The sequence below is a fragment of the Entelurus aequoreus genome, linkage group LG01, assembly GCF_033978785.1.
Source record: "Entelurus aequoreus isolate RoL-2023_Sb linkage group LG01, RoL_Eaeq_v1.1, whole genome shotgun sequence".
Classification (NCBI taxonomy): Eukaryota; Metazoa; Chordata; class Actinopteri; order Syngnathiformes; family Syngnathidae; genus Entelurus; species Entelurus aequoreus.
In genome coordinates, this window is record NC_084731.1 from 4,298,195 (window position 1) to 4,320,039 (window position 21,845).

At 39.8% G+C, this 21,845-nt stretch overlaps 1 protein-coding gene across 3 annotated transcripts in view; it reads left to right on the plus strand.

Annotated features, from left to right (window-relative positions):
- Positions 1-21,845, plus strand: part of LOC133647098 (rho guanine nucleotide exchange factor 4-like) — a 103,487-nt gene that overhangs the window by 29,031 nt on the left and 52,611 nt on the right. For 2 of the 3 annotated variants that reach the window (XM_062043212.1, XM_062043228.1), the window contains one exon: positions 20,427-20,575. In XM_062043212.1, coding sequence (XP_061899196.1) covers positions 20,427-20,575 — 149 coding nt within the window. Of the gene's footprint in view, positions 1-20,423; positions 20,576-21,845 lie in introns of all 3 variants that reach the window. The other variant, XM_062043220.1, reaches the window with a different exon arrangement.

Here is a 21,845-nt window from a genome sequence, read left to right on the forward strand (position 1 = left end):
AAAATGCCAAAAACCAACCAATGATTTTAACAGACAAACCTCACAGCTCACAACAAAATGTTCTCATGCATAAATATAATACAGGTTAAATTGACATGTGGGTCAAACATAGCGCCAACCTCAGTGACCGTGTGAGCAGCTTTGATTGCTCCAAAGCCATTTTTTAAGTTCAACTGTGTTTGATTTTTAAAGTTTGTTGTGAGGTCGTTCCAAACCTTTATCGCTTTATATGAAAAGGCTGATTGTGGCAAAAGAGGTTTTACATCCGGGTATGCTACACTAACCCCGTGGTAGAGGCTTGTGTGTTTCTAGTTGTCACAGCAGATGTAAACTGGACAAAGTGATTAAGTGGCGCTGGTGCAGCGTTGTTTAGGATTCGATGGGCCATTCGTATTGATGCTATCTTTGAATGTTGTCAAAATTTAACAGTATATTTTTGAAGAACTGTTGTTGTGGTTTTGGTCAAAGATTTTGAGCGATTGTTCGTGTAAGGTTTCCAATGGCCTCAGTGGGATTTTGATTGCCTGGGACCAATATGTTATACAATAATAAAAACAAGACATTATCATTGCATTAAAATAAGTTTGGGCTACCTCCAGTGTTAACGAATTCCTGATACATTTGAACATTTGTAATATCCATCCATCAATTTTCTACCGCTTGTCCCTTTTAGGGTAACGGGGGGCTGCACCCTATCCCAGCTGTAATCTGTGATATTTCTACCTGAATAAATGCTTCTGATATTCAGTACATTACATGTTGTACAAGTTAATGATTTTCATATTGCTGCATGACAATGTTTTAACCTTCTCTATTAATTAATAAAATGTAATATTGAGCCTGCTAATCATTCTGTAATTGAGGATTCTACCAGAACATTTTATAAAATAATTTACACAATATTTTAGCCAGCAACACACCGTGTCGGCGGAGAATGAACAACTGTTGTGTGTCTAGGAGTGAAGCATGGAGGCAGACGTGTGTGCACGGAGGAAATACTTGTTGGAATTGGGCCCGCTGTTATCATAAAATTGGCCATAAAAGCTAAAAAGAGCATCATCTTCCATCTTCTGGACGCTACAATACATTATATTACTTTATTTTGTTAGGTGTGACGGCTAATATGAAGCCGTACATTAAGGAGAAACCTTAAATGTAGTTAAGTCGAATGTATAGCTTAGCGCTTTTATTTTGGAGCCGGAAAAGTGTGTGATTGTTTTGAGAAAGTGTCTTGACATGTTTTGATGTCTGACATGTTGTGATGTCGGATCGACTATTTGTTATAAAAAAAAAGTCTCCTATCGACATCCTGCCGACCGTCTTTCATTCCTGTTTAGCTTTCATGTCATCTTACTTACTAAAGCGGTCACAGTAACAATCTAATTGTTATGTTATCACTGCACCATAATCGTAATCTAAACACGAAAGTGAAGCACCACTCACCTCTTTCGACGAGCGCAGCAGGTGTTTTCTGCTGCGATGTTGCCTCTTCTCACGGTGAAAAAGAGTCCTTTCTCGTCGGGAGAACAACTTGCCATGGCTTTAAACCTGATATTTCCATAAGGTAGATTTTATTTTGTTCATTTCTGCTCGCAGTAGCAAATGAACTGCAGGTTCCCCCGCTACAGCATGGCTAGAGATTAAAAAAGGAAGTGTTGGCGTTAATCGCCCGATAAAAAAGTTAGGGCCGTTATAAAAAATGTATGTATGTATATATATATATATATATATACTGTATATATATATATCCATCCATCCATTTTCTACCGCTTATTTCCTTCGGGGTCACGGGGGGCGCTGGAGCCTATCTCAGCTACAATCGGGCGGAAGGCGGAGTACACCCTGGACAAGTCGCCACCTCATTGCAGGGCCAACACAGATAGACAGACAACATTCACACTCACATTCACACACTAGGGACCATTTAGTGTTGCCAATCAACCTATCCCCAGGTGCATGTCTTTGGAGGTGGGAGGAAGCCGGAGTACCCTGAGGGAACCCACGCAGTCACAGGGAGAACATGCAAACTCCACACGTATATATATATATATATATATATATATATATATATATATATATATATATATATATATATATATATATATAGTTTCTATTCTTTATAGATTGCGATTCTATACTGGAGAAAAGTTGGTACTGCTTATAGATGTGTGCTGTTCAAAGACATCGCACACAGGTTGGAGAGTACAGTAACATGAATATGGAGGGTACATAATGCCTAGTACATGCAAAAACTCCATGTAAATAGGGCAGTCTGCACCACTTTTCAATTGTACGCACAGTCTTAGTAGATCACATGCAGCACACTCACTAATAGTACACACAATTTCATAGCCAGCAACACCAAAGTTTCCATAGCAAAAAAAAAAAGAAGACAACTTTTTTGGACTTTCGTCACCATGTTCGCAGGATGCCAGATTGCAGCAAAAAGTACCTGTGATGAGAACAAGTTTCTCACTGTATTTCTGTGCTTTTGAGCTTGCTGTGCACTTTAAAAGCCTGTCGTTAATGTCATAACAAAGGGTATATGTCATGCTGCATGCCAAAACCTAAACCACCATTTGTCCATCAAATGGATTTATTCGTGAGGCTGTGGGATGAAGCAGAAGTAAAGACTAAATATGTTGGAACTGAAATATGAGAAGACGCAGCTAAGTGTGCCTGTCTGGTGTTTTGTTTTAGTTTTAGAGAGGCACCAAGCATTTCAGATGTAGACATAGTTGTACTTAGTGTTGCTGTACGGTAATTAGAATTCAGTGGTCCCATTAAGATAAAATAATTTATTTTGGTTATAGAAATTCAGTAAAACATTTTGAAAAAGTCATGAAAAATCACTGATTAAAAAAGTGTAAGAATGCTGAAATGAACTCCTTAGTTGCTCACACTCTTCACAGAACACACAAAGGACATTTAAAATACACAAATAAAATTATCAACTTCCAATATTAGATGAAAGAATAATAAAAAGAGAACAACTCCTTTTCTGAGACAAATATTTACATCCAACTTTATGTCTCACTGGCGTGTCACACATTACATTCATCAAGCACCGGTGGGGGCGTTTGTATGTATATTCACCAAGATATTAAATACATAACTCGCACTGATCTTAACCACAATGACGTGGAATCTGTGTGGGCGGAAATCAAATTTAAAAACGCTAAGCCGGTACTAATAGGGACTGTTTATAGACCCCCTAATCAGAGTGATTTCTATGGGGTTTTGGAAGAATGCTTGGCGGGGACAGACAACATGGAGAAAATTATAACTGGGGATCCGAACACAGATATTCAACGCAAAGATGCGCCTGTCTTCAGATCCTTCAGCAAGTTTTGTAATCTGCACGGTCTTTCCCAGCTAATAGCGCTACCTACAAGGGTGTGTGATTCCACCCAATCAACCATAGATCTCATTCTCACTTCAGACCGGCCTAAAATAAAAAATAGTGGGGTCATGATCTGTGGTCTTAGTGACCACTATCTAACCTTCTGCACCCGCAAAATAGCTAAACCTAAAGCCAATGGCCACATAACAGCCCAATCCAGATCCCTCAAAAAATACTCCAATGACAATTTCAATTTAAAATTAGATGAGTGGGACTGGTCCCCTGTGCTCGCGAGCAACCTGGTCGATGTTGCTTGGGATCGCTTCAAAACGGCGTTCCTAAAGATACTAAATGACATGGCTCCCGTGAAAACAGTCAGGATCAAAGCCTGCTCGGAACCATGGATGAATCCGGACCTATTAGCTGCCATAAAAGACAGAGACAGGAAATACTCTGAATACCAAAAATGTAAAACAGAAGTAGATAAACAACCCAATAATATCAACCTCAAATTACTCCTTTCAACTCTCAAAAAGCAATGCAATAAATTAAGAAATAAGTCAACCAACCTGACTAAATCCTTAAAAAAAAAATTACATTAACGACAAAATAGAGGAAAACACAAATAAACCACGTGAGCTCTGGAAAATTCTCAACAACCAGCTTCCTGGTTGCAGCCAGAAACTTAAAACAAGACTCACCAACATCAGCATCAAGGAGGGTGACTCCCTCATTACAGACAAAATGGAGGTAGCTAGCAGACTTAACATCTTTTTCACCAGCATAGCCGCAACCCTTGTCAACAAGCTGTCCCACCACTCTGGTCACTTTGGTGTAGAACACATTAAAGCCTTCTACAGAAAGCTAGGAGTATCCAACGATCATTTCAAATTAGAAATGGTCACAGCTGATGAGGTGTTTAAAAAATTGAGCGCGCTCCACCCTAACAAGGCCACCGGCCTTGATAATATTCCCTCCAGATTCCTCAGGAACTCTGCCTCCATCATTGCCCCGATCATCACGCACATAATAAACCTATCAATTACACAAGGCCAAGTACCAAAAGATTTTAAGATTGCAAGAGTAACTCCCCTCTTTAAAAAAGGAAGCAAATTGGAACCTGGCAACTACCGACCTGTTTCTATTCTCAGTTCCATTTCGAAAGTAATGGAAAAAATTGTTTATGAACAGGTCGATAGTTACCTTGCCACTAATAAACTCATGTACAAATTCCAATCCGGCTTCAGAACTAACCACTCCACTGACACATGCCTTCTCTATCTGACCGACCACATCAAACATGAGGTGGACGCGGGCAAATACTGCGGCATGGTCATGCTGGACCTTCAGAAGGCCTTTGACACCGTTAACCACGCTATACTGTTGGATAAGCTCAGAGCAATCGGATTTAACAAAAACTCATGGAGCTGGATGCAATCTTACTTGGAGGGGAGGGAGCAGGTGGTAGAGGTGAACGGCACCGTGTCCCCCCCCCCCTCTCGGTGAGCTGTGGAGTCCCCCAAGGCAGTATATTGGGACCTTTACTGTTCCTAATATACATAAACGACATGTCATCGGCATGCGACTGTGAATTGTTTTTGTTTGCGGATGACTCTGCCTTGCTGGTATCCGGCAAGGACAAGTCACAGGTGGAGAAAATCCTCAGTGCTGAGCTCTGTAGAACTTGCACCTGGCTCGCTGACAACAAGCTATCCATACACTTGGGTAAAACAGAATCCATCCTGTTTGGGTCCCACATCAACCTCAAGAAAGTCAATGACTTCACCATAAAAGTGGGTGACATTGTTATCACCAGGAAAGATGAGGTCACCTACCTAGTTTCCATTCTAGAGGCTAACCTTTCCTGTGATAAAATGGCAACCAAGGTAATCAAAAAGGTTAACCAACGAACGAGATTTCTCTACAGAATCTCCTCTCTGGTCAACAAAAGCACCTTGAGGATTCTGGCGGGAACTCTCGTTCAACCCTTTTTCGATTACGCATGCACCTCCTGGTACCCTAGCACCTCCAAAACCCTCAAATCTAAACTCCAAACATCTCAGAACAAGCTAGTCAGGTTACTGCTAGACCTCCACCCCAGATCCCACCTCACTCCTACCCACTTCTCTAAAGTGGGCTGGCTCAAGGTGGAGGACAGAGTTAAACAACTAGCACTGAGCCTAGTCTATAAAATCCGCTACTTGACTTGGTGAATTGTAGCTGTAAATATACTCCTCCCCTCTTAACCACGCCCCCAACCACCAAGAGCTTTATCGTGGTTTATCATTAATACTGTTTGTTGTTACATCCCTAATGTGCACTATGACTGATTGCCAGTCAGCTGGGATGATGGTCTCCAGCTTCTTAACTGTGACTAGGTTAAGCAATAGAAAATGAGTGACTATATAATACTCATCTTTTTGGAGCTACAAATTGTGCGTAAATATTGTCAAACTTATTGAAATTGGTGCAAAGAGACTTTGGTTAAACATTTTAGTTCCATCTTTTTGTGTAGAAAAGTTAGAGTGGTAGGAGGAAAGCATGTCTAAAAGCATCAATCAGAAAAAAGGAAGGCACAAGGCTGACTTGGAAATAGGTCATTGTACAATAGACATTCAGCCTGCGGTGACTGCATGCTTTACCTCCAATAAAATCTCTGACGATAAGAGAAGAAAATCGCTAAGATGTTTAGTTTTTTTCTTTTTGTTATGTGCTTTTTCACAATGACCATGCATTTGACAAATTCCACTATTACACTCCAGGTAAGAGCAAGAGTTTTGTGACAACTAAATAGGACAAAAACATTTTTTTTAAACTTGACCAAAAAAATAAATTGTCTGTTATTTCTGTGTACCCAGTACACAACTGGCAACCGCAGAGAATTTTAATACTAACATAAACAATGTTAAGATGTGGACATTAGATGCCCTCAGAGCAGGAGTGTCCAAAGTGCGGCTCTCACCCCAGAAGCAGAGCGGAGGCAGGAGTGCAGTCGAGAGTCTTTAATAGATGGTCAACAGACTCAACACAATGGCACTCGCTTTTTAAAAGTTGCGTGAGCAGGGTTTTAACCCTGTATTTTTCATCGCAACTGTTGGTATTTATCAAAAAATGATATGCGTGAAAAGGTTAGGTATGCCCACATATTCTTTTGACCATGCATAGAGCTCACGCAAAGATTTTTTAGACAAGGTAATCAGCGACGCCCGAAGATGTCACCATAAATAAAGCTCATCTCAGATTTAAAAAAAAACAGAATGCATAACAAATATTTCACAATGTACAGTACAAGTATTCAATTGTGGATGTATTATATATTTATTTGTCAGAGCCTAAATATTCAAATATAAAGATGTATTAATGTAGTTGTATTGCACATGCATAACATGTTGGGTCATTAAAGTGTTGTTTCCTTTGATAATTTTTTAATTAAATGATGAAAATGTATGTATAAGTCGGCCGGTATGAGTTTGACTCTCTGAGTGGCCACAGAATGAAAAGTATCTCTTTAGGAATGAAAAACCAAAAAAAAGCATTTCAGCCATAAAGATCACAACTCTCTATTCTTTTGATCACATGTAACCATTCAACATTGCAGAACAAATTTTATTTAAAAAAACAACTAAAAATCAAATTAAGAAAGTTAATTTGCAGTTCTAATCGTTACAGTTGGGTCGCATGTTTATGCATGGGTCGTTCTCCCAGGATGCAGATGGAAACTCAGGAGGCAACATGCAGGTAGGACAATAATTTAATGTCCAATAATTCAGACTGGATACAAAAATAAACAAGACAACCGTGCCTATAGCACGGGAAACTAACGGAATAGCCAACAAGGAAGCTTAACATGTAAACCAGAAAACAAATGGTAAAGCTTAGCTCAGGAATCAAGAATACTTAGACGTAAAGTGTTGCATGGAAGCAAACAAGGAAACCAGACTGAGTGTGGTGTACAGCGGGAATAAGTAGCTCTCTGATTAGTGCCCAGGAGCAGGTTAGCATCCCGAACACTAATCAGAGGCAGGTGAAACCAGTCTGCAGTCATGGCAACTAAAACACAAACCCAGGGTTGGTCAAAACAGAAAGTGAGGGAATCGAAAACTAAACAAACATGATGTCGCTAGATGGCGTCACTGTCTCATTTGCATGATTTATTGCGATGGATGCTATAGGAAAGATACAAAAGTAAGTTTAAAAAATGATAAGTATTATTAGTGTCATGATCCGCTGCCGGGATCATGTTTGTTTAGTTTTCGATTCCCATTGATTGAGGACACCAGGGTTAATTTTGACAGCAGTCATGGTCTTTTGACGAAATGTACAGTATTCTATTCGTAGTCATATTTTAGTCATCTAGATTAATTTATTTTTAGTCTAGTTTTAGTCGACTAAAATATCAAGTATAACGGACAACGCATCTGTGAACTTGTCTTGAAAGCACTTGTATTAATTATTTATTATTGCATAGCATCTTAAAAACTAAATTCACAACAAGACCTGCACTCCATGAATATTTCAATAGGTGCATTTTACACTAACCCTATTGTTTGTTATTATTTTAGCTGAAATTAAGCATTTTTTTTCAAATGTTAAATAATTTTTGACTAAAATGGTCACATGAAGAAACACATTAGTTTTATTCTAGATTGTGTATAAATACACCGAGTGTGCACAATTAGGCCACTGTCCCATTTAAATATCAATAAATGTTTATTTATATAGCCCTAAATCACAAGTGTCTCAAAGGGCTGCACAAGCCACAACAACATCCTCGGTACAGAGCCCACATAAGGGCAAGGAAAACTCACCCCAGTGGGTCGTCGATGTGAATGACTATGAAACTATGAAAAACCTTGGAGAGGACCGCATATGTGGGTACCCCCCCCCCCCCCCCCCCCCTAGGGTAGACCGAAAGCAATGGATGTCGAGTGGGTCTGACATAGTATTGTGAAAGTCCAGTCCATAGTGGATCTAACATAATAGTGAGAGTCCCGTCCATAGTGGGGCCAGCAGGAAACCATCCCGAGCAGAGACGGGTCAGCAGCGCAGAGATGTCCCCAACCGATGCACAGGCGAGTGGTCCACCCCGGGTCCCGACTCTGGACAGCCGCACTTCATCCATGGCCACCGGAGCTGTGTGTCCCCCCCTCCTCCACAAGAGAGAGGGGGGCAGAGGAGAAAAGAAAAGAAACGGCAGATCAACTAGTCTAAAAAGGGGGTCTATTTTAAGGCTAAAGTATACAAATGAGTTTTAAGATGGGACTTAAATGCTTCTAGGTAGCATCTCTAACTGTTACCAGGAGGGCATTCCATAGTACTGGAGCCCGAATAGAAAACGCTCTATAGCCCGCAGACTTTTTTTGGGCTCTGGGAATCACTAATAAGCCAGAGTTCTTTGAACGCAGATTTCTTGCCGGGACATATGGTACAATACAATCGGCAAGATAGGTTGGAGCTAGACCGTGCAGTATTTTATACGTAAGTAGTAAAACCTTAAAGTCACATCTTATGTGCACAGGAAGCCAGTGCAGGTGAGCCAGTATAGGCGTAATATGATCAAACTTTCTTGTTCTTGTCAAAAGTCTAGCAGCCGCATTTTGTACCACCTGTAATCTTTTAATGCTAGACATAGGGAGACCCGAAAATAATATGTTACAGTAATCGAGACGAGACGTAACGAACGCATGAATAATGATCTCAGCGTCGCTGGTGGACAAAATGGAACGAATTTTAGCGATATTACGGAGATGAAAGAAGGCCGTTTTAGTAACACTCTTAAAGGCCTACTGAAACCCACTACTACCGACCACGCAGTCTGATAGTTTATACATCAATGATGAAATCTTAACATTGCAACACATGCCAATACGGCCGGGGTAACTTATTAAGTGCAATTTTAAATTTCCCGCTAAACTTCCGGTTAAAAACGCCTTTGGATGATGACGTAGCCAGTGAAACAGAAGTATCGGTACCCCATTGAATCCAATACAAAATAGCTCTGTTTTCATCTCATAATTCCACAGTATTCTGGACATCTGTGTTGGTGAATCTTTTGCAATTTGTTTAATGCACAATGGAGACTGCAAAGAAGAAAGTTGTAGGTGGGATCGGTGTATTAGCGGCACACTACAGCAACACAACCAGGAAGACAGAGATGGATAGCAGACGCGTTAGCCGCCGAACTCACCTTAACTTCCTCCGTTTCGCCGACCGCATCTGTGATTGGGTGAAGTCCTTCGTCGCACCATCGATCGCTGGAACGCAGGTGAGCACGGGTGTTGATGAGCAGATGAGGGCTGGCTGGCGTAGGTGGATAGCTAATGTTTTTAGCATAGCTCTGTGAGGCACGGTTGCTAAGTTAGCTTCAATGGCGTCGTTAGCAACAGCATTGTTAACCTTCGCCAGGCTGGAAAGCATTAACCGTGTATTTACATGTCCCTTGTTTAATAGTATTGTTGATCTTCTGTCTATCCTTCCAGTCAGGGATTTATTTATTTTGTTTCTATATGCAGTTAAGCACGATGCTATCACGTTAGCTCCGTAGCTAAAGTGTTTTGTCAATGTATTGTCATGGAGATAAAAGTCACTGTGAATGTCCATTTCGCGTTCTCGACTCTCATTTTCAAGAGGATATAGTATCTGAGGTGGTTTAAAATACAAATCCGTGATCCACAATAGAAAAAGGAGAGAGTGTGGAATCCAATGAGCCAGCTTGTATCTAAGTTACGGTCAGAGCGAAAAAAGATATGTCTTGCACTGCATTCTAGTCATTCACTCTAACGTTCCTCATCCACGAATCTTTCATCCTCGCTCAAATTAATGGGGTAATCGTCGCTTTCTTGGTCCGAATCGCTCTAGCTGCATTGTAAACAATAGGAAAATGTGAGGAGCTGTTCAATTGACTGTCACGCTACTTCCGGTAGGGGCAGGGTTTTTTTTTTTATCAGATACCAAAAGTTGTGATCTTTATCGTCGTTGTTCTCTACTAAATCCTTTCAGCAAAAATATGGCAATATCGCGAAATGATCAAGTATGACACATAGAATGGATCTGCTATCCCCGTTTAAATAAAAAAAATTCATTTCAGTAGGCCTTTAATGTGTGACTCAAACGAGAAAGTTGGGTCGAAGATAATACCCAGATTATTTACCGAGTTGCCTTGTGTAATTCTTTGGTTGTCAATTGTTAAGGTGGTATTATTAAATAGATGTCGGTGTCTAGCAGGACCGATAATCAGCATTTCCGGCTGCTTACCGTAGAAGAAGAACCTCTTCTTCTACGGTAAGCAGCCGCCCCCGTAGAAGAAGAAGAAGCGCGCGGTGCATGCTGGGATATATGACTGGGGGAAAATGAAGTTGGCGGCTGCTTACCGTAGAAGAAGAAACGCTTCTTCTTCTACGGGGGAAAAAGAAGTTGGCGGCTGTTTACCGTAGTTGCGAGACCTAAACTTTATGAAAATGAAGTTTAGGTTTGTTGTGGCTCAATATTGGTCCATATATAAGGCGCACCGGATTATAAGGCGCGCTGTCAGCTTTTGACAAAATTGGCGGTTTTTAGGTGCGCCTTATAGTGTGGAAAATACGGTATGTATCACTTCTGCAAGCGTTGTCTGCCATACTCTGTTTAGCAGTACTTGAACGCACCGTAAAACACCATGTCTCTTGTCCACTGACGAAAGACCGATTATCATAATTCCGTGCTAAGAGAGCACAGCTTGTAGGTTCAATGTGCACAACTGAACAGCTTAGAGGCTCAAAGCGCTTTACATAGTGAAATCCATTATCTATCGCAAAAGTTGACAATAAAATTTGTCACCGACAATTATATTTGTCGACAATAGACGTGATGTCATCGCTCGTGTTTTTCCGGGCGAGGCGGGTCTGCATTGCCACTCGCAAAAACATCGCCAGTGATAACATGTAAAGTGAGAGAACATTTCCTTTAGCTTTGTTAAAAACCCCTCCATTTTTCTGCATTCTTTCGTATCTCAAGTTATCATTACGTATATGTATTGTTGCATTTGAACAACTGTATTGTTGATAATAAAGGTAAAGTATGGGTATTGTTCATTATCAATAGCGCTATTTCTATTGGCATTCGTATTGCTCCATTTTTAGTGTAATAATGCTCATTGTCATTTCTGTATTATTTTTTATTTTCGCTAACTGCTTATTTGCTATTACTTTTACCATTGTCATGTCTGTGTTCATGTTTTTGTTTGGCCATGTGCTGTTTTGTTTTTTGGACACTTCCTTAGTTCCTTGTTTCACTTCCTGGTTTTGTTTGTCACCATAGCAACCATTAGTTTCACCTGTTCCACGTTTGGACTCACACACACCTGTCTCACGTTTTCACAGTCATGTCACGCACCTGTTCACAGTTAGTCACGCACCTGTTTTCACTTATCATGTCACTATATAGGCTTTTCTGTTTCTGTTGTTCGTCCTGGCGACATCACACATTCATGCCATGTTCACAGTTCCTTGTCACGTAAGTTTTTGTTTGTTTAATGTTCATAGTTCTCCGCCATTGTGCGCGCCTTTTGTTGTCATAGCCAAGTTTGTTACCTCCTCTGTGAGCGCTTTTTGTTTGTACCTTTTTTGAATTTTGATAGTGTAGAATAAAATCATGTTTTTACCTCCACGCCATGTTTGCTTCAGTTCGTTTGCATCACGGGAGAGCAAACCACGCCTCAGACCAAGTCTTGACAACCATCATATTTGTACATGTCGTATTTGCTGATGTTGCTCTATTGTTGTTGTTGTTGTTGTTGTTGTTGTGTTTGCTGTTGTTGTTTTTGTCTCTCTGTCTAATCCCCCTCTTGTCCCCACAATTCCCCCCTCTGTCTTCCTTTTTTTTCTCTTTCTATCCCCTCCTGCTTCGGCCCGGCTGCACCAAATGATAATATAAATACATTTAATAAAGTCAAATACAAATAAGGCAACAAGAGAAGTATCCTACACTTCTCTTTTGTAAAGTAAATCTGAACAGCCGATATGGGCATCTACATCTACTATATAATTTGCCTGAGAAGCTGGACAGGACAAAAAAATAAAAATAAAAGGCTTTGTTAAAAACATGAATAACTTTCTAATTTTGCAAAGCAGACTTTGTTTTTATGCATCTCAACTTCGGAAAGAGTGTTAGCTTATGACTCACTAGCTAGCTAACAAATGTGAGACAAAGTTGTGTGAAAAATAACTAACTATCATTTTAGCCAAAGTCAACCAGCTTATCTATGTCTACATCTATTCAGGTACTTTTTAAAGCAGCGTCAATTTGCAATGCCTTAAAAAAGGGCGCAACAACAAACGCAAACCGCGCGTGCATAAACACACACACACACACACACACACACACACACACACACACACACACACACACACACACACAGACAGGCACCAATGCGGAGGTATCATAAGATTAAACATACAATCTATTAAATAGCCAACATTTTAAGAATTGATCAGAGATACAATTAAATTTGGTGTTTTGACGTTGGTTTTCATTGCTGCTATTTTAACTGTTTTTTTTTAATACATAGACACGTTTTGGGTTTTTTAGCAATTTGCCTTTCCTTTCCTTTAAAGTCATTTCAATTTTTGTAACAGCTGAATGAACAGCACAGTTACAGTATAAATACACATTTATGAATGAATTTGTCATCTTTGTTGTTATTAAGCACATACCTAAAATAGCTAAAATAAAAATTACTTAAATAGAACTGCACTTTTTGGGGAATTTTACCTATCGTTCACATTAGGGCTGGGTGATATATCGATATACTCGATATATCGCGGGTTTGTCTCTGTGCGATATAGAAAATGACTATATTGTGATATTCGAGTATACGTTCTCACGCAGTTGCTTTTAGCTGCAGGCATTACACTACATGCTCTTCCCACTCTTTCTTGTCTCTCCTTCTCACAGAGACTTAAAACAAGCGCACCTTCTTACATACGTCACATGTGCAACGTCACACGCTCCCACGGATTAGACAGGTAGCGACATGGTAACGTTAGCTGTGATGCTAACGGTGCGGTGAGGGTGGTAATACGAGAGAGAGAAGGTGCGAATCTGGTAACAAACGAAGGAAGAATTAATTCCCAAGAAAAACAGCACGGGATCCATCGTCTGGCGGTGGTTTGGCTTCAAGCGGGAAGATGTTGAACATTTATGTGGCAAAAGCGTTGCTACAAAAAGTAGCACCACTGCTAATGTAGCATCATTTGAAAAGTCACCCGCTAGAGAATAAGGGGTGCTTGAATCTCTGCTTGTCAACATCTCCGTTCGGTGCCACACCAACAAAATGCCCAAGCAACTATTTCCAGATCAACACCGTATGAAAAAAATTGTCTACAACAGAAGGAGATAACGTCCACAGGAACCTACCACATAGCGAAGGAAATACACTATTTGATTTCCTATTATGCAGCTCATTTTTATTTGACAGTTATTGAAATATCTTGTGTGACATCATGCACAAAAGTGCACTTTATTTGTTTTAAACTATTGTAGTGGCGTTGTGTACAAAAAGTGCACTTTAATTTAGTGTTGGTTTATATGTCATCTTGAGGACATCATGCACAAAAGTGCACTCAGCTTGTTTTAAAATGTCTCTGACAATCTTGCACTTTCTGTTTTGAAATGACATGAATGTTTGTGCCACTGCTTAATAACTGTTTAATAAATACAGTTTTGGTAAATTGACTTAGTTGTGATTTCCCTCTCTGCATGAAATTTTCTAATAAGCATATATTAATGAAGTATGAACAAGAATGTTTTAATGGAGACACATAGAATCATCATACTGCTGTGATTATATGCATCGAGTGTTCATTCAAGGCTAAGGCAAAATATCGAGATATATATTGTGTATCGTGACATGGCCTAAAAATATTGAGCTATTAATAAAAGGCCATATCGCCCAGCCCTAGTTCACATTCATTATGAGAGACAACAAGACAAAAGGTTTTTGTGTTTTTCTTTCGCTTTCTAACATATAAAAATTAGCCCGTTCTTGGTAGCTAGCAATGCAGCTAATGGGAGCAATCAATTCTACCTCTAAATCACTTTAAAAATGTATTCAAAAACCGTCAGCAATACTTATTTTACGTTCTGTAGCCTGCATAATAAACAGCTGTTGCAACATTGTTATTGTAAGAGCGAACACTGAGTAACTCTCTTTCTAGCGTAGTAACACATCGACGTGCTTTGGTATTATCCGTGTCTGCACGAAACACCTTTGAGTTTGTAATTCACAACACTGCGATAAGACACCAATCTGTACTGACTGAAAAACATGAACAATGATATTACAGTATCTGTAAAGTATTAGCCCACATTTCATGTTTTGTTTGTACACAGTCACATAGGCTCCGATCCCGTGGGGTATGGCGTGGCAAAGTTGGGAGAGTGGCCGTGCCAGCAACCTGAGGGTTCCTGGTTCGATCCCCAGCTTCTACCAACCAAGTCCCGTCCGTTGTGTCCTTGAGCAAGACACTTCACCCTTGCTCGTGGTTAGGGCCTTGCATGGTGAATGTGTGTGTGAATGGGTGAATGTGGAAATAGTGTCAAAGCGCTTGGAGTACTTTGAAGGTAGAAAAGCGCTATACAAGTATAACCCATTTACCAGTCCCGTGCACCCACGTGGGATTGATGGCAAATTCTTTCTCACCACCAAGCACACACACCGAGCACCCACTGGCAGAAATGTAGATAGGCGCCTATGCACAGTTAGGTCGACAGTGTATGCTGTCTGGCATGATACACTCATGACGTGCTGCGTGCTGTATCATGATCGATATAAAGTGTGACTCACTCGATGGATAGTTGTCTGTTTGGTCCAGCTGGCCAGGGACGTTTTTTTACCAATTTCTTTGGGGTAAGCACCCCATTTATGTGGAAATAGCTTGTCTCCAAATTCCACATTTTGCAGCTTCGATTCGCTTTCACCTCACTCTCCCAGCTTCTGTCTGCTCCAACATCTCTTCTTCCTTCGTGACCGCTTCTAGAAGCACCCTCCATATGCTTAGTTTCAAAAAGAGAAGGTTGTGAATCCTCATTTGTCCAAAAATAGTCGGCTTCGTTGTCTGGTACCAAGTCTGCCATGATTAGAACACACACACGACTTTGTATCCGGAAATAGGAACACATTTGATGCCACAATTCAGACGTGCGCTGCTATGGAAACGGAAATTAATCAATGCGCTGAGGAATTAATTTTGGCTGTGCATAAAATAACCAAAATACAGTAAATATTGAACACATTACTTATTGTTATGAACATGTCTGTTACTACAATATATATAGACTTGCAATGTGTATATAAAACGTTGCTGTAGGGTTTTGAAGTTGTTTTAAAGGACTCTGAAGGCTACAACGGTGACTCCCATTAGCTGCATTTTCCCAGCGTTTTTTTAATCATCTTTAAATTCCCCCCCCAAAAAACATTTGTGATCTTGTTTCTCATGATTGTGAACGATAGACAATATTCCAAAAAAAGGGCAGTTCCCATTTAAGCTGCATTTTGAAGGCAATGGAAAATTATAGCCATTATATATGTGTACGCTTTATTATCCGACTAATCATTAAGATAATCGTTGACTAATCGGAATAATCGTTAATTGCAGCCCTCCTTGGAACAGGAAGCAGGTCGGTGTGGTCAGTGTGTGGCAGAGGACACGAGGGAAGCAGAATAAGATGAACCAACAACCAGCAGGTGCAGGCAATCAGCTTAAGAAGCCTGCTGTGGTTAGAGTCAGGTGTGCTAAATACTTCCACCGGTGCTATGGCAACTGAGGAGGAAAAGAGAGATGAGAGAAAATACAGAGCCAGGAAAAACAAAAGGTCTAGGAGAGTTGTATTGTGACAGTACATGTAAATGTATAGCAACATTTACAAGTGTGTCACATCAAATCACATTCATTATAAATTGTTAAAATCCTTTACCTTTGGTGAATACTAAAGCTTAAAAAATACATGTACGTGTGTGGGAAAAAAATAGTCTTTGGAATATGTTGTCCCCCTGCCCAGAATGTCCTAAAGGCCTGTTTTTTGTATTCTTATTGTATTCTTGTTTCCAATGTTTGCCATGACAACAACTGGAAAGGTAGTGGGAGACGATGCCTCTGATGAGGTGTGACAGCAGAGTATTTTTAGCTTCTTAGATACAAAGTGTATCCATGAAGTGCAGGATCAGATGTTTCACAAGATAATAAGATAAATCACAATAATACCCCTGCAGAAATGTTGTATTGCGCAGAGCCCGCAATTAAGGGGAATGTTTGCAAGTTGCTTCAGGTCACATTTTATTAAACCAGAAAATGTAACAAGAGCACCACCGTCTAACTCAAGGGTCCCCAAACTACGGCCCGCCAGCGTCCATAATCCGGCCCACGGGAAGTCCCAAGTAAAAAAAAATAAAAACTTTTTTAACATCGTTTTTTTAAATTTTATTATTATTATTATTTTTAGTCTGTCCTTTATAATCCATATCTACCGCTTGTTACTCACGGTGTCTCCTAGCCGTTCAGGCAAATCATATTGTCTAAAAATGCATTTACCCATTGATAACGTGACATCATTGCGCTCGGAATATATATATATATATATATATATATATATATATATATATATATATATATATATATATATATATATATATATATATACATATATATATATATATATATATATATATATATATATATATATATATATATATATATATATATATATATATATATATATATATACATATATATATATATATATATATATATACATACATATATATATATATATATATATGGTCGAGGTTTCTGTGGTTTATCCATTCCACAGTGCTCAATACCGGGGTAGGGCTTAATATACGTTAGGTCAGGAAAAAACACAGAGGCTATTTCATCCCTACAAGCCTGTTTTGCAGGTTTCACTGCTCTTCAGGGGATTGTATTATATTATATATATATATATATATATATATATATATATATATATATATATATATATACATATATATATATATATATATATATATATATATATATATATATATATATATATATATATATATATATATATATATATATTATAAAATCCCCTGAAAAGCAGGGATACCTGTAGGGATGAAATGGTCTCTGTGTTTTTTCCTGACCTAACGTGTGTGTATATATATATATATATATATATATATATATATATATATATATATATATATATATATATATATATATATATATTATAAAATCCCCTGAAAAGCAGGGAAACCTGTAGGGATGAAATAGTCTCTGTGTTTTTTCCTGACCTAACGTGTGTATGTATGTATATATATATATATATATATATATATATATATATATATATATATATATATATATATATATATATATATATATATATATATATATATATATATATATATATATATATATATATATATATATATACAGCCCGGCCCCCGGACAGATTTTTTTAACCCAATGCGGCCCCCGAGTCAAAAAGTTTGGGGACCCCTTGTCTAACTAATGTTACCATGAGTGGTTTAACAGAACATTCAGTCGTCCCTCGCCACACGAGCTTTAAATATTACAGCTTCACGACATTGCATATTTTTAAAGCATTTTCCACATATTTCTGTCAAAAACTAAGCATTAAATTATGTCCTGTTTTTTCTTATCTACATTACAGTGCAGTATTTGTCTTATTTTCTATCATTATATTATAGCTATCGATAAAGATATTCACCAAGCGAGACTTCCGTTTCAGAGTAGGGGTTGCTAAACTTGGCGCTATCTTCACTGCGACGATCTAGTTAACCGATATTTGTCAGAAGTACTTTTTGATGCACTTCATCTTAAACTCCATCTTATCAAAACACATCCCCATATTCTTGTGACTTTGACGTGAGCAAATTCAAACGACGAGAGGCAAGACATTCCAATATTATTACTACTTAATGCTAACAAGACTGCTGTCAGCTATCAGCAGCTGTCCTCGCGATGCTAAGTGGAGAGTGACACTGTTGATGCACTTCTTCTTCGACATCATCAGCTCAGCATGACTATGGTGAGTGTTTGGTCTGTGCAATGTGGAATGACAACGCGAGACACGAAATGCGAACAACATGAAATGTTAACAACACAACTATCAGTCGAGGCTCTAACTGTCAGGTTGACCAAATTTGGCAGAACAACTTACGCCCATGGTTTCAGCACATGGAAGACTAATTCTTACTTCGAATAATTACCCAGGATGTGATAAAGTATTTTTATGTAGTGGTCATGTTGTAGTGGCCAGGTGACTGCCATTACTTACAATCAATGTTCCCTGTAATTTTTCATGTGTGTGAGCAAACGCAAAAACTCCCTGAGCATTCTGTGGAGCCCATGTGAGCAACATCAGACGTGCACACTGTGACTACACCAGCAGCACATCTGTCCCAAACCTGACTAAATAACAAGTTCAATCTCCATCCATCCATCCATTTTCTACCGCTTGTCCCTTTCGGGGTCGCGGGGGGTGCTGGAGCCTATCTCAGCTGCATTTGGGCGGAAGGCAGGGTACACCCTGGACAAGTCCCCACCTCATCGTAGGGCCAACACAGATAGACAGACAACATTCTCTTATTATTATAATCAAATGACAGCAGTCATTTCCATGAGATTATTTTCTAATATAAGTGTTTAGGCCCACTTACAATGACAATAACAAAAAATATTGTTTTTCATGAACTGTGTACTTGTATTGTTTGTCTGGGTGGAGGTCCTGCTTTGGAAATAATTTGTACCCCTTTCAGACATTGCATTTAGTTACCATTAAAACATTCACATGTTGCACAATGAGATGTAAGCAGGGGATCATGTGTACATTCCTGCAACTTCCTGTTTGTAAAAAATATATTTTTATTAGTATTTATTTAATATACTAACAGCATTTCATGATTAATATTTATCAATTAAGATTCCTAATAAATGACACTAGAATAAGCACACATTTGATTGGTAAATCATAGTGTAACGACCTGGAATTACACTTTATGTGTAGTGTTGGAGTTGTCCGACTTTTTGTGTGGCTGTAAACGCATCACTGGCTAAGTGCCATATGTGCATGTGTTGGCGCAAGTGAGAAAGAGCGAGCGGCTGCTGTTGATATAACAAAGTTGCTTTTGGTCTGGTTTGTACTCCAGAAAATGACCAGTTTTGATAGATATCATTTTTTTTACTAATGTTTTGGTGATGTTTTTATGGCCGACAATAAAGAGTTTAGCTCAGTAAAGTGATGGATGGAATTCATGTCCTCAAAGCGTCTCAACAGACGTTACAATATTTGAACAATGATGACGAAAACTGTTTTCTCTGTCATGTCCGTGTCGTGTCGAAAATTGTTATGCGCTTGAGCAGTGCGCAATTGCACAGGCGCGCACCTTAGAGGGAACATTGCTTACAATGATGCTTGTAGGATCTTCTGGGCTACCAGTGAGTACTGTAATCTACAGTAGAACACACTCAACGCTACTAGATTGGGTGATACAAGTGTAGAGGTGACTATATGGCTGTTATTTCATTTTCAGGCTTCTATAATTATGTAAAAAAAACTTGATATGGTTGCATTATATTTATTCATATTAATTCTACTTTGCTGAAATTTGTTTACCACGGTGAGGCTCAGGCCTGTAAACCCGTTGAGGGACGACTCTATAAGGATTTGAAATTACATACACAGATTGGTGAAACAATTTATAGTTTAGTATTGTTTAGTGTTACATTAAGTAGATTTTCACCGAGTTCAAAACCAATGCCCTGGTTAAACATTAAATACAAGACTGTGTTAGAACAAACAGCAGTATGTTGTACTGCTGTTTTCCGTAAGCATATCTTTGTGCGGCTTTGCAACTAGTCCACACGCGAACAAAGAAACTAAGGAAAATGTATTAATTATTATATTTTAGAACTCTGCTGACTGACAAAGAATCCAAACCTGCATTGTGTTCAAATACATTCTCAGACTGGAAATACAAAAAAAGCTGATATGTCGCATGAACCTAAACGTTTTTCTTTTTTCTCTAATTTTGACTCAGCAGTGATTCTTCCGGATGGGCTCTCAAAGAAACTGGGCTCTGGACAAGATCTGGGCAGTGAGGAAGATTTGTTGTATGAAGAATTCTGCAGTTCTGTTCACTGTTTTGGACATCCAGGAGGAGGTGGAGGAGAACAGCTGGCTATCAATGAGGTATATTACAATAGATATTTTTCATTTTATTATTTGTTATTATTTGTACCTTTCTGTACGGACTGGGTTTAGCAGTATAGGGAGTTTTTAAGAGGGAGGACAGGTCGGACGGTCGATTTTTCCCACTCCCTCAATGCCCCCTGGCCGAGCCAGTCAGCAGGCGGATGAACAGCTGGACACGGTGCCACTAGGGGAAAGACAGCACGCACGGAAGGGGCAGTTTGGCACATTTATATGTGGGAAAACACATAACAGTGAAGCATGGCCGAAGGCTGTTGGGCTTCAGGACGGCAGCTTTTCAGGCGGTGATCCTGGGCTATCACTGTGTCTATGATTTTCCTCCCGGCAATTGCGTGGTGGACCACGGCCTTTGGACTCAAAGAAGGAGTTCCACTGTGCCCACTGTGGCCAATCCCAGTCAGGCTGGACATGCTGTCGCAAGGTCAAGGGCAGCTCCGACACCAGAACCTGAGGATTTACAGGCTGCATGTCTGGCCCCTAGACAGGGCTCGCACTGCAGCTTGAATCCTGCTGTTATGGCTAACCAGCCGGCAGCCAGAGCTCCCTCTACCAGGGCGATTTTTGCTTGTAGATAGAAACGGTTTTGCCAGTAGTGTGCAGGAAAGGGCTGGGACACGGAGGGTCCTCTTTTTTCTTACAGACACTGCTGGAGTAAGGGTGGAGAGAATCCACCTTAAGGGCTGCATGACGGTCAAGCCTAACCATCACAACCCTACTGAGGGATGGATCATGGGCTCACAGCCTCTTGTTAGACAGTTTTTGAAAATATACGGCCACCAAGGTCTCACATGGTCCCATCATGGGATTTGCAATTGATGCTGTGAGCTCTGTCGGAGCCTCCTTTTTAGCCTTTGGCTAAATTGGGGCTAGAACCTTTCCTCAAAACAGCCTTTCTACTTGCCATGGCTTCAGCGAAGCGGGTCTCTGAACTGCATGCCCTGTCTGTGCATCTGTTTTGTCTAAGATTAGGGGGAGAATGATCTACCATTTTTTACAAAAGGTGTTCACTTTTGTGTTGGTGCACTTGGTTCTGGAGCCATTTCATCCTCCTCCTCATTAATCTGCTGAAGCAGTCCAGTTGCACTTAAGTCTGTCCAGTCAGGTCCCTGATGGTGTACATTTGACCGCGCACAGACCGATCAGCTCTTTGTGTGTTTTTGGGAAGCTAAGCTGGGCCAAGCCCTGTCAAAGTAGCTTTTGGCCCGCTTGGTGGTTGAGGCCATAGCGCTGGCCTATGATGGTGCTGGGG